Here is a 12,016-nt window from a genome sequence, read left to right as displayed (position 1 = left end):
AGACGGTAGGTTCAGACTGCACATGAGGAAGACATTTTTTATGATGGGGTGGTGAGACTGGAACAGATTGCCCAGACAAGTTGCAGATGCCCCATCCCTGCAAGTGTTTGAGACCAGGCTGGACAGAGTTTTAAGCAACCTGATCTAGTTAAACATGTTCCTGACCACAGCAGGAAGATTGGACTAGGTCTTCAAAAGGTCCCTTCCAACCCCAAACCATTCTATGATTTTAAGGCAGTGCTCACAGCTATGAATGCACACACTAGGTAAGAGCACTCAGCTCAACTGTAGAGACTGATTCATTGTTCAGGGGAGGGATACTGTTGAGAAAATACTGTATTCCCATTCCCAGAAAACCAGTCTGTTCCTAAAGAAGTTAATGACTGGAAATAGAGTAGTTCTGATTTTTTGTAAGCCTGCTGAGCACCAGGATGGTAGTAAACAGAAATCTGTCATAGGTGTTTTTGTCTCACTGAAAGACAATGAAGATCCAGAGTCTGCAGACTGATTGAAGAAAAAGGATGAAGCTACAAGAACACTTAACCCTTCTAGGAGTTGTTAGCAGGTCGTGCTCAAAGATGCTTCTGAACCTGGAGCTCCCATTTTCTAGAGGTAGAGAGTTCAAACGGTTGATCAGCATTAAAGCTTATCATGAACACCCTCCTCACCTGCAAAATTATTGATTGGCACATGGCTGAGTAGAAAGCATACAGCCACCCCACAATAAGGTCAACGACTACTTTCCAGGGAAGTCAAAAATGCAATCAGGAGACAGACATATGCAAATTCTGAAAAACAAAGAATCAAGAGGAAGCTGGAAGAACAAAGTACTCCAGCTCCTTGATACACCTGCCAAGAGCTCAAATATACCTCAATACACACACACATATCCATACAGCAAGCAAGACTCCATAAGGATAGCCTCCACACACAATGAGAAAGTGAAAATACTTTTTACTCCCCAGATAGTATATTTACACCTGAAACATAGTGCACATGTGGGTTGTGTTTTTTAAGTTCAATGTTTATTACAGTTTTAATGAGTTACATACAAAAACTGGAAGGCTGCCACATATTTATACTTACAAGCTAACTTGAACATGAAGCTAATTAGTTTTAGTACCAAACTGTACATTAAACAAAGTGATAATTTAGAAGTTTTAATAGAGATGCTTATTCTCCTCAAGTTACTATAATAAAAGAAACAACAAACCAGCAGTTTTAAAGAGAAGCTAGAAGTTTGTCTCCTTCACAGCCATCAGAAAAAGCTCATTTACTTGTGTTCAAACTACCTGCTCTTGGTTAATATATCAACTTATTTGAGGTACTTATGCCAAAATCTGTAGATACTTTTTTTTCAGTAGTCAAAAGATGATGCTTCCCTCCTCTCATTGACTACTGCTTATAAAGAAAGCAAAATCTGCATAAAGTGATTCAAACCAGATAATTAGCTTTTAAATCAATTGTCTACTTAAGTCATCCACCTTATTTCTTCTACAACTCTAACAGTTAATTTAATCTCTTGGTACCAACTTCAACATACAAAGACACATGAAACTTGATCTGGTTTTGAGAAGTACACAAAAATTCTAGTCAGTCAAGTAGACTACATTCTGAAATTTCACTAAGCCAACCAAAACAGAAAAAAAAAGGAAAAAAAGAAAACAAAACAAACCAGACAAAAAAATTAAAATGCCTGAAATTGTTAAAGGTAATTTAAGTTCAGTTACAGAGCATCAGTTTTAAGAGAATCTTGAAGTCAAGATGACCTTGAGAAAGCAACATATGCTGTTAAAGTTCCCCTTAACTTACACCTAAACAGACTAATTGGCAAATCTGAATGCAACTATGGAACCTTAGTAGCATAGGTTGCCTCCTCTTAAAGGAGACATTTCTTTAGCCTTCTTGAGCTCATCTTGACTTCAAGACTCTCTATTTATATGAATAAGGGGACAACTTAAGCTTTTTACATTTAGAACTGCATGCAGACAGGTCTGGGAGTATTTCAGGCTACTCCTGGCAGAACTGTGATGGTCTGTAACTGAACTTACTTATGTGAGATGTCAGATAACCACAGAGTGCTATTTTGTCTTCCCATCTCTGGGCAGACTTACTATGACAGGGAGAAAAGTCATCAAAAAGAATGCAAGAGCATCATGGTATTATATTGCCAAAGATGCTACTTTTGGGAGGTATGGGATGGCATGGTAGGGGATGTGCTTACATCAGGATATGTTCCTTTCTCAAGTCTTTACTGCTAAGTTAAGACCTGAGTAGCCACTCCCTAGGAGATTACTAGCGTTGCATGAAGCACAATGGCAGCATAGGCACAGCTCAGAAATTTTAACCATGGCTGCATTTTGTGACAGTACAAGGTACTGCTACCCAGGTTACCCACCTTGAAAGCATCCCCACTGAGAAAAGGGCTGAAGGATTTGAGTTTTGAGTGTTTACTTGACCTACTCATGTGGCATATCCAATGCAAGACTAGCACGGTAGCAGAAGTGCTAGAGAGCACAGCATCTAATCGCAACAGAATGGAAATTACAATGTCAACCTCCAGTTCAGTCCACTCCTACAGTAAAAATCTTGGTGTTGGATAGGTGTTGGGAATATAAACTGTTATCAGACACATTTATGACCTAAAAAGGAATGTAATGTTTAAGGGCTGCTTCTAATAACAAACCTAAACTTACAAATGCTTAAAATTCTCCAGTTTTATGCTGCAAAAACAGGTAACCAGATAAACACCTATGTCTTAATTAGGTTACCACTGTATTCCATCAGTACAGAAGCACACCTGTCTAATAAACCCTTGAATTTGTACTTTCTTTTCACATCATTGCACATTGGGGGTTCTTCACATTACAAAGGGTGTAGCCTGTAAACCAGGATGCATCAAGGTTGAGACAAAGATACCTGGATTATACATCAATAAAACAACCAATATTGATCTCCATACACACACACACACTCAATAGCGAGCATCAGCAGCAACACACTTGCACTAACAATCACAATGTACTAACAGATGTACCATCAGGGTCAATTATTCAAGTTTCCACCCCCTTTCACAGACACAGTTTGCAAGAAACTGTAATCTACACACTTTGCATTACCATATTTCTCATCATATCCCAAATTCTATTAAACCTACAAAAGGCAGTCAGTAAGAAAAAAGAAACTCTAAATCAGTTTCATACAACGTACAGAATACCGGAAACATTAGTCTGGTTGAGCTCTTCGGTTGCCATCAGAAAGCAGAGTTACATATATTCACTCCATAAAAGAACTGCACCTAATCAAGAGCAGAAATGTCCCTTTTGCCTTAAAAACCAAAACATTTGAATACAGCCCAACACTCATAGTGAAGATTTCACTAAAAACCCCCTTCTCCAAAGTCATGCCTTGCTACAGAGGAACCATCCTATATGAAGCAGGCCTGATTTTGTTTAAAATCCCACACAGCACATCTTGCATGTAACCTGCTATGTATCAGACAAATTCAGAGTAACCAGAAGGATGGATACCTATATTGAGAGCTGTTTCCTGTTTGTCACCCGTCAGAATCCATATCTTAATTTCTGCCTTTATTAGTGTGGCTATTGTTTCTGGAACACCTGCTTGCAGGCGGTCTTCAATGGCTGTAGCTCCAAGAAGCAGCAAATCCTGAAAAAAAAAAAAAAAAAAGAATTTGAGGGATTGTTTTCTGAAGATAAACCTCTGTGTGGAACACACTCAAAACAGAATTAAGACAGCATGTTGTGTCTCGTTAATACTGCATTTTGACAAGCAATATTTACTACAGTAAATGTCTGGTGTGGCTATTCTACTTCCTCTGCACACAATTCACATTGCAGGAGGTACAGAATGGAACAGAGTGTTTTGATCAGAAAGATGGCAACATTTCAAGAATAATTAATTGAAGTTTTAAAACTCAAAGCTAACCTATGGATGAACGTATATACTAGAGCATTCACTAATCACCATAGCAACATGATGAGTGGTCACAGTTTATGTATTTAAGCTCACAAAACAAGTCATTTGGCATCACATCATTTAAACTAATTTCTGTCCATAAAATGTACATACAGACTGGATACAATCACTAAAAGCAAAAATTATTGCAACTATTTATGGATATAATCACTACATTTAAGTAATACAAGTGGTATGAACATTAATCAATCCAAGTATCTCTAGTCAATGTACAGATGTCTGCCAGAAAAATATACCTCATACAACAAATTTAAAACTACAGAGTTTGCCATATTCTTAAGCAATTCTACAGTAATTTCTTGAAGAGATATGGTTACCTTACAGAAAAAAAAGTGAGGCAGAAAAAACAGCTAAGAAATAAACCTTGTCAAATGGTACAGTCTACTCAATTTTACCTTTAAAAACATATTAACGATTCCTTAGACATGCAAAGATCTTCAGTCTAACATAAATTGATATAAATTGAGTTTAGGTATACTGTAATAATAATGGCCAGTCTTCGTGAACGAAGATTTGGGGAAAGGTCTTTTTACCTTTCCAGCCTGCGCAATGGATTTTTTAGGTGAGACACAGCCTGCGCTGAACTGAGCCCACCCTTTAATCCTAAGGTTCATCTGCCGGGGCCAAGCAAGCTTGGACAATGGCAGTGAAGTCCTCAGGACGTAGGTTTGTTTAGAGTGACCTTCTCATAGATGGATGGCCTCACAGGGCTAACGGGCTCCATCTGCCCGGGGGACTGGCTGGGATTCGAACCTGGGTCGCAGAGGTGAGAGTCCTGCATGCTAACCACTAGGCCACCAGGGGTCCCCAGGTATACTGTATCACTTCAGTAATTACACAGAAAAAGTAACAGCTTCTATTCTTGGTAGAGACTAAAATTATTCAACAGAAATGAAGACAGATGAAGTGAACAGAAGTAGTTAGGAAAGTTACTGTTGTTCAGCCTGGAGATGATGAGGCTCCAGGGTGACCTTATTGTGACCTTTCTATATAAAAAGTGGGCTTATACAAAATATGGAGAAAGACAGCTGAAGTGGCAGGACAAGAGGTGATGCTTCTAAACTGAAAAAGATGAGGATGGTGAGACACTGAATAGGTTGCGAAGAGAAGAGGTGGATGACCCATTCTTGGAAGTGTTCCAGGCCAGGCTGGGTAGAGATTTGAGGAACCTGGTTTACTGAAACGTGTCCCTGTCCATGATGGGGGGGGTTAGAACTAGATGATCTTGAAAGGCCCCTTTGAACTCAAACCCTTCTATGATACCATGAAGAGGGCATTAAAGCAGCTTCTGCTTGCATGAATCTATGGATGCCTAAAGAACTGTGGTGGTTTGAAAAACCTTTTCTCTGGGGCAATAATGGTTTGCCCCACTGATAATACTGGACCAACCAAAGGTTCACATGCGCCCTACGGAAATTACATACCCACAGAAACAGAAGAGAAGGTGGTGAAGATAGTTTTGGTAGGTTGGTAGCCATGATCTGAGCCACGAGGAGGCAGGGGGCCAGTGAGCCCCTCTGGGGCCCCCAGCTGAGGCTACGGGAGACCCGGTATAGTGTCAAAGCTGGACCGGGTCCCGTAATCAAGAGCTGGAAGAGTTTCCTTACTGTCAGCAGCAGCAGCAGCAGCAGAAGACATTGAAATCGGCAGCGGAGCAGCCCTGAACAGAGACAGCGATGGTTGAAAGCCAAAAAGATAGCCAGTAGCAACGAGATAACATGAAGCCAGCTGAAAAATGCAGAGATGTTCCTGCAGGAGGGAGAACTGGCAACAAAACAGAGGAAAACAGAGGAGAGCTGGTTTGGGGTAAGACTGTATAACTTTCCCAAACCCAGAGACTTCCTGAAGAGGGGTGGACTTCCAAACCCTTAGGGAGTCCCAAAATGCAGCAGCAGCTAGAGAGAGAAAGGGAAAGCAGCTAAAAAACCTGGAGTCATCCTGAGAGCTGAGCCAGGATGGAACGCGGGGCAGATGGCCGTGCTCTCTGCTGCTACTGCTTCTATCATGCTAGCGAGCTGAGACAGAGCAAAAGAGCTTTGGTGAGACTGAACTGAAAGCTGCCTTCAATGTTCTACCCCAAGAGGAGTGAAGATCTACAAGGAAATCCCCCAAAGGCTCAGGCTTGGGGTTGGAATTTCCACAAAGTAAGAACCAAAATCCTGACTGCCATACTTAAATCTGCTGCCTCGGGAAAATGAAGGACACTAACCAGTGCCACAAAAACTGAAATGAAGGAACTGGGGCCTGAGAAGTGACAGAAAGACTTTTCTCTTTTCTTCTTGGACTTCTATTGAAGAAAAGGAGAAATTTAATTCAATATAGATATATATATACATGTGTGTTAATAAACCTTTGTAAATATTTTCCCCTTCCCCCAATAACGAATGGTTGTGTTTTGTCTGAAAACTCTCCACATGAGGTGAAAAAGATATCAAGTCCATACCATCACTAAACCCTCTCACAGGGGCAAACTGTGGGAGGGGGGCTTGAACTTAAAAATTAGATTCTTGAGAGTTTCAAACTACCATAAGAACAGAAGAGTAAATTGTTATTCATACAGGTGTGTAAGTTGGCATTAGTTGCAGGTCTTGATAAAGCTTCATTTTTGTTATCAGATATTCACCTGGTAAAGGTAGCAGAATCAGCTCATTCAAGTTCTCCTGCTTTAGTACCCTATAGCCTCCCAATGAAACGTTAAGCCCTACAAATGCTCTCAATATTGCTACAAACAGAATCCAAGTGTGCAATTGTAGATTGTCTTTTTTTCCCCAAATCACTTGTTAAACAGCTAAACATGACAGCACAGGGATCAGCATGGCTGAGCTACCTGAGCAGGAGAGTTACTATTGCGCTCACCAAAGCCCTCTCAACCAGTGTACAGTTGGGGAAGGAAGCCAGTTCAAATTTGTCTCTATATGTGCACTTGTACTATGATCCAGTCATTTCAACACTCAGACTGACAAAGTAGCTCTCTTGCTCTCAATTTGAGCTCTTAGATGAAAAAAAAAAAAATCAGCCTGTTAAAATACATTGTATTTTATGTCACAGCCACAAGCCAGTTTATCTGGAAATACCCTATTCCTTGGTATGACCAGCAAGCAAACAATAACAGGAAAGGCATACAGTGGATAGTTCTTGCCAATATGGTACCAAGTCCAAAACTCCAATTCTAAAACCCATATGTGGGTTCCCCTTTTTTCAAGATATTGAATTGTGAAAAAAGGCGGAAGGTAGATGACCAAAAATTATCTAAGGTTTGAGAACACACTTTAAAGTTAAGTTAAAGCCATGTTCATGTTTCACCTCAGTGACAGAGGAGCACAAGAGCACAGCGCAAGAAGCAGAACGCTGAAAGGAGCTACCCAGAATTAAGGATTGGACAGCCACTGTTACTGACACACTGTAACACAAAAGAAGATTTTTAGGCATTACTTTGAAAACAAAGACTCAATCTTCAGCTCTTGTCAAAAAAGTTCTTGGAGCTTTTCTGTTACCCTGTGACAGTTAACTCCCATCCTAGTCTCAACCTCCTCATGGATGTTCCATCCCTGGAAGTATTCAAGGCCAGTTTGGATTGAACTCTAAGCAACCTGGTCTAGTGAAAGGTGTCCCCGCCCATCACAGAAGTTTGGAACTCAATGATCTTTAAGGTCCCTTCCAAACCAGGCCATTCTATGATTCTGCCCCAATAAACAAGAATGCTCCAGAACTTAAGCAGCATTTTTAATATTAATTTTAAAATAAATTGAAGTTCAAAGCACGTTTTAAAGAAACCACTAAATAAAATGAGAGCGAAATACCTGGAGCAAGGGGGAAGAGCGTGAACACGTGTAGGTGAGGAGTGCGACTACCAGCATTTCAGAAAGCAGCAAGACCAACAAGGCTCAGGGAAACACTGGCCCCTAGTGTTGGCATTTTAACATTTAATTCTTTGTGGGATCAGCCTTTCCATTTCAAATTGCTTCTCTAGTACCTACGTTTCCCTTCCAAAACTAAGAGCTCTGCAATTTTCATGGAGTGCAGTTTATCCACCTTTTTTCAGTCCATGCAACTACACGCTTTGGTAAGGACTTCATTGTGCCTACAATGAAGCCTTCAGAGCACCTGAACTGTGACTGCTGTATGAAAAGCAGTGCATTTCTTCATATACTAGTACATGGACATTTGGTGCAACACAACGATTTTTATACATTAGCTTTATCAAGTTACAAAAATCTTACACAAAAAAGGAAGATAAAAAATGTGTCTGAAAAGCTTTTATAAGTAGAAATTATTTTCTTTTATGTGTAAGTTTGTCTCAGACTTACAAATTAAAACTTGAGAGATCTATGGACTGAACAGGCTGCCATCTAAGAACACCTTTTCAGTTTCTCATCTACAAAATTAACAGTTTATTTTATTGTATAAAGCCCAAATTCCACTGAAAAATATACATATAAGGAAACCCGCATCTAATCAAAGAAGTATGTTTCACCTTTTCAATGATCTCATAGCACTCCTCCAGCTTCTGAGTTCTGTCTTTCAGAACTGTACTGGATTCATTGTAGATATTCAACCACTCTCTGTAAGACTTCTCTGACAGATCTGCATAAGCAATGCACAATGTCCTCAGACCTACGAAACATAAGGCAGCCATTACCCACAGTAAAATTACACAGTAAAATTATCAGCAAATCATTAATGCCCTAATGAACGCTAAATTCCAGCCTCTCACTGGAACAACAGGAGCTATTAACACAGATTGTTAAACTCTGGATTCCACAAAATCTCCCTCGACATTTTTAAAGCACTTAAATTTCCACAAATGTAAACCAAAAGTCTGGCTCATTTCATTACTAATGTTGGTGCAAATCAAGAGTCTAATGGGTAAAAACTTAGATGTCTCCAGTCCCTGACTTCCACTATTGCAATCTAGCCATACTTGACCAACAAAAGTGTCATCTTTAACCTTTTAAGTGAGCATGAAAACAAGCCTTGCTTTCATGTATTTTTAAGATCAAATTAAAAAACTGGTTACATACTGTGACTGGAGATGTCACTTAGTCAAACATACCACATCGTCCATGTTTTTTTTTAGGAAGACTCCTTCAGTGTATAAATCTAATTCACATTAATAATGGGAGTTAGACATGTATGATACAGTGAATAGGGTCCATGAAGCATGAAAACCAACTTATTACACCACTGACAAAAATTTACATAGAGAAGTAATGATTTTTTTCCCTAGCATGAATCAAACAGAAATGTGTGTGTGCCACTAAATACAAAAATTTCATTACTGGGAACGTGGGAGTCTGCAAAAAAATATATATTTAAAAGCTGACGTTTTCAGATTTAGGAAGAAAACTGCTGGTTCATGGTTTTACTATAGCACAATATCTTATGCTATTGCAGAAGAGGGAACAAAGCCAAGTGCTTCCTTGTGAACAGAGGTGTTACATCAACCAAAGGCCTTATAGACCATTTCAGGTCATCTTTGATGCCTTGGTCTACAAGGCTTCCCAGCATGTTCAGATTATCACTCTGCTTCATAAAGCCAGGGACTTTGGCATTCAACTTTTACAACTTTAACTCCAGTGTAGTTGAGTTATTCTGGGCAATACAACTTATACCTTTTCCCTTCATCATGGACACAGAGAACACCATCTTTTCCACTTCCCTACTGAAATCACACAGAAGCAGGACAAAAACCTCTCTAGTCTTAAAGTCATCTTACAGTTGTTAAATTGCTGATTACACACTTCTTGATTTATCTTCATAATCATCTTATTTGACACTGCTTATCTTAGACAATGCAGAAGATGCTGCAAGTAATTTGATAAAACTGAATTCTCAGTGCATGCTGTTTTTCTTACCTTCTGTTGCGAAGTATTCAAGATGGCACAGTGTTTGCTCCATATACTGGGAATCTTTTGAAAGCCTCTCAAAAATTACATTATCCTATTAAAACCAAATTCATTACAACAGAGTAAGTCTACATATGAAGTTTCCATTTGTGTATTTACAAGCTCAAGTGAAGCAACCTTCATGGACTTACTAATATCAAAACCAAGACTATATTTAAAAGTAATACATTTGGGTTTTAGAGATTCTGATTTGATTAAGTCATTTAGGTTGTGCCCAGTGGCAGGAATACTGCATCCACTTTAAATAACGAGGATAGAAGTACACTCTGCCCTTCTCCCCTTCTTTCCATAAAAAGGTCACCATTATTGGGCAGTACAAAACATTTCTCTCTAAGTTATAAGACAATCTATTGATTTTCAGAGAGTAACTGTCTGGTCTTAAGTTCAGCACATACTGTACTCGCATGCAGAAGAAGAGTTTCCTGCAATCCCTCCTTTCTAGAAAAGATTCCCATTGATGTTAAAAATTAAGAGGCAGAAACACTGATCTCATTCTACTGCGAAAGCAAGTAGAAGCAACCTTCCTCCTGCAACAGCTTTCTTCATCACTGAATCAAAGGACAATTGAAAAGGCTAAAAGCTGCAATCAAAATACAGCACCATCGTATCTAGAGTCTCTGGATTTTATTCTGCAACTACCAGAACAAGTTGTTACAAACATGTAAAACACAGAAACCCTACTTTTACTCATACATATGCTCTTAAACTAAGTAAACAGGCCTACATCAAGCACTGATTAGGGATAGGCATACAAACCAACTTACTATGGAAGCAACTGGACAGAGGATGACTACCAGAATGTGCAACAGTTAATGCAAAACAGGCAGTTAACTTACATTTCAGATGAGTAGCAGATGCAGCAGACAAACCACCAGATTACACTAATTACTGCAACACTTTTGCTCTGTTAGTACATCTAAGGCTGCTCATATGGAAGACAATATGAAATTTTGTACTACAAACTCTCCTGTTCTCCATCCCCTCCAGTGCCACACTCCAAAAAATAGTGTGAATTCAGGCATAGCATGAACAACAAGCAGTTGCAAGTCTGTGTGGTCCTACTAGACATACAACTACTGCACAATGGTAGTGGTCTTAATACACTTTCACTACTCCAGCATGAAGCCAGCACATCTTTATCAAATCAGAGGAGGTAAACTGAAGCAATAGAGCAACGCACCCAGACCTATATGTCAGGACAAATTCAAGTAAACCAGATCCTTAGAAGTCAAAAATACTTTTTCCCTGTTGAAAAAAAACCAGGTCCATAGTTTTCCACTGACATTAGAATGACTCTCTGGCTGTGGACAACACTAGTTTTGCAGACTTTATACTGTGGTAAGTTATTGCTCTTGTCAGTGGAGACAGAAGCACAACATGGAGCAAGTCATGATGACAAACAGCAGGTGCAGAGGTGCAAGAGAGCCAGACCAACAGCCAACGACTTGAGAACAGATTTTAATATTATAAATTCAGACAACAGCATTTAGTCCAGCTCCTGAACTCCCACAGCACAGCGGGGTGAAATCTTGACTTTGCTGAAGTAAAAGGTACTGCTCCCATTAGTTTCAGGATTTTAACTGGGCAGTAGAAAGCCTAGCAATCTTCCTGCCTGCAAAAGGAGTCAGAAGAAGAATGACAGCTCTCTTAAATCACTTGGCCTTAAACAGAAAGCTAACAGGTATTATGTATGAGATATGAAATGCCAGCATCAGCCACAGCTGTTGAAACAATAACTGGTACTGTTAATTCTCCATTAGGCAGCATAATTACTTACAGCCCCTTTGCAGTAGAGACGTAGTTGTCCTGCTGGAGTTCGAACAATCACTGACATTCTCTTCCTGTTGCTAGTGAAAAAAAAATATTTACTTTCATTAGTCAAAGCGATCAAGAGTAATTCCTGTTCTAGCCAGTGAATTTTCTCACATGTGTTCAGTGCATCTGAGATATGATGAGATATAAGAATAGTAACTTAAGATCACACAGCCCTTGACAGCAAGGAGAGAAATACTAAATTGCCCATTTCCAGCTTCAGCCCTATGGCTCCTGTTGGCAAGCACTTAACCAGAACACAGACTTACACCCAAATGTGAGCAAGAAAAAGCAAGATA

At 39.6% G+C, this 12,016-nt stretch overlaps 1 protein-coding gene across 6 annotated transcripts in view; it reads right to left on the bottom strand.

Moving 5' to 3' along the window:
• The window catches only part of ATP8A2 (ATPase phospholipid transporting 8A2), a 329,286-nt gene that overhangs the window by 237,797 nt on the left and 79,473 nt on the right, over positions 1-12,016 (bottom strand). For all 6 annotated transcript variants that reach the window (XM_027677856.1, XM_027677860.1, XM_027677858.1 and 3 more), the window contains 4 exons: positions 11,683-11,752; positions 9,855-9,939; positions 8,474-8,613; positions 3,531-3,669 (listed from right to left, as the gene is read on the bottom strand). In XM_027677856.1, the coding sequence (XP_027533657.1) occupies positions 3,531-3,669; positions 8,474-8,613; positions 9,855-9,939; positions 11,683-11,752 (434 nt within the window). The remainder of the gene's footprint in view (positions 1-3,530; positions 3,670-8,473; positions 8,614-9,854; positions 9,940-11,682; positions 11,753-12,016) is intronic.

The sequence above is a fragment of the Neopelma chrysocephalum genome, unplaced genomic scaffold (genome assembly GCF_003984885.1).
Source record: "Neopelma chrysocephalum unplaced genomic scaffold, ASM398488v2 Primary Assembly neopelma1_43, whole genome shotgun sequence".
Taxonomy (NCBI): Eukaryota; Metazoa; Chordata; class Aves; order Passeriformes; family Pipridae; genus Neopelma; species Neopelma chrysocephalum.
The sequence above is the reverse complement of the archived record's forward strand: the minus strand, read 5'-3'. Positions and strand labels throughout refer to the sequence as shown.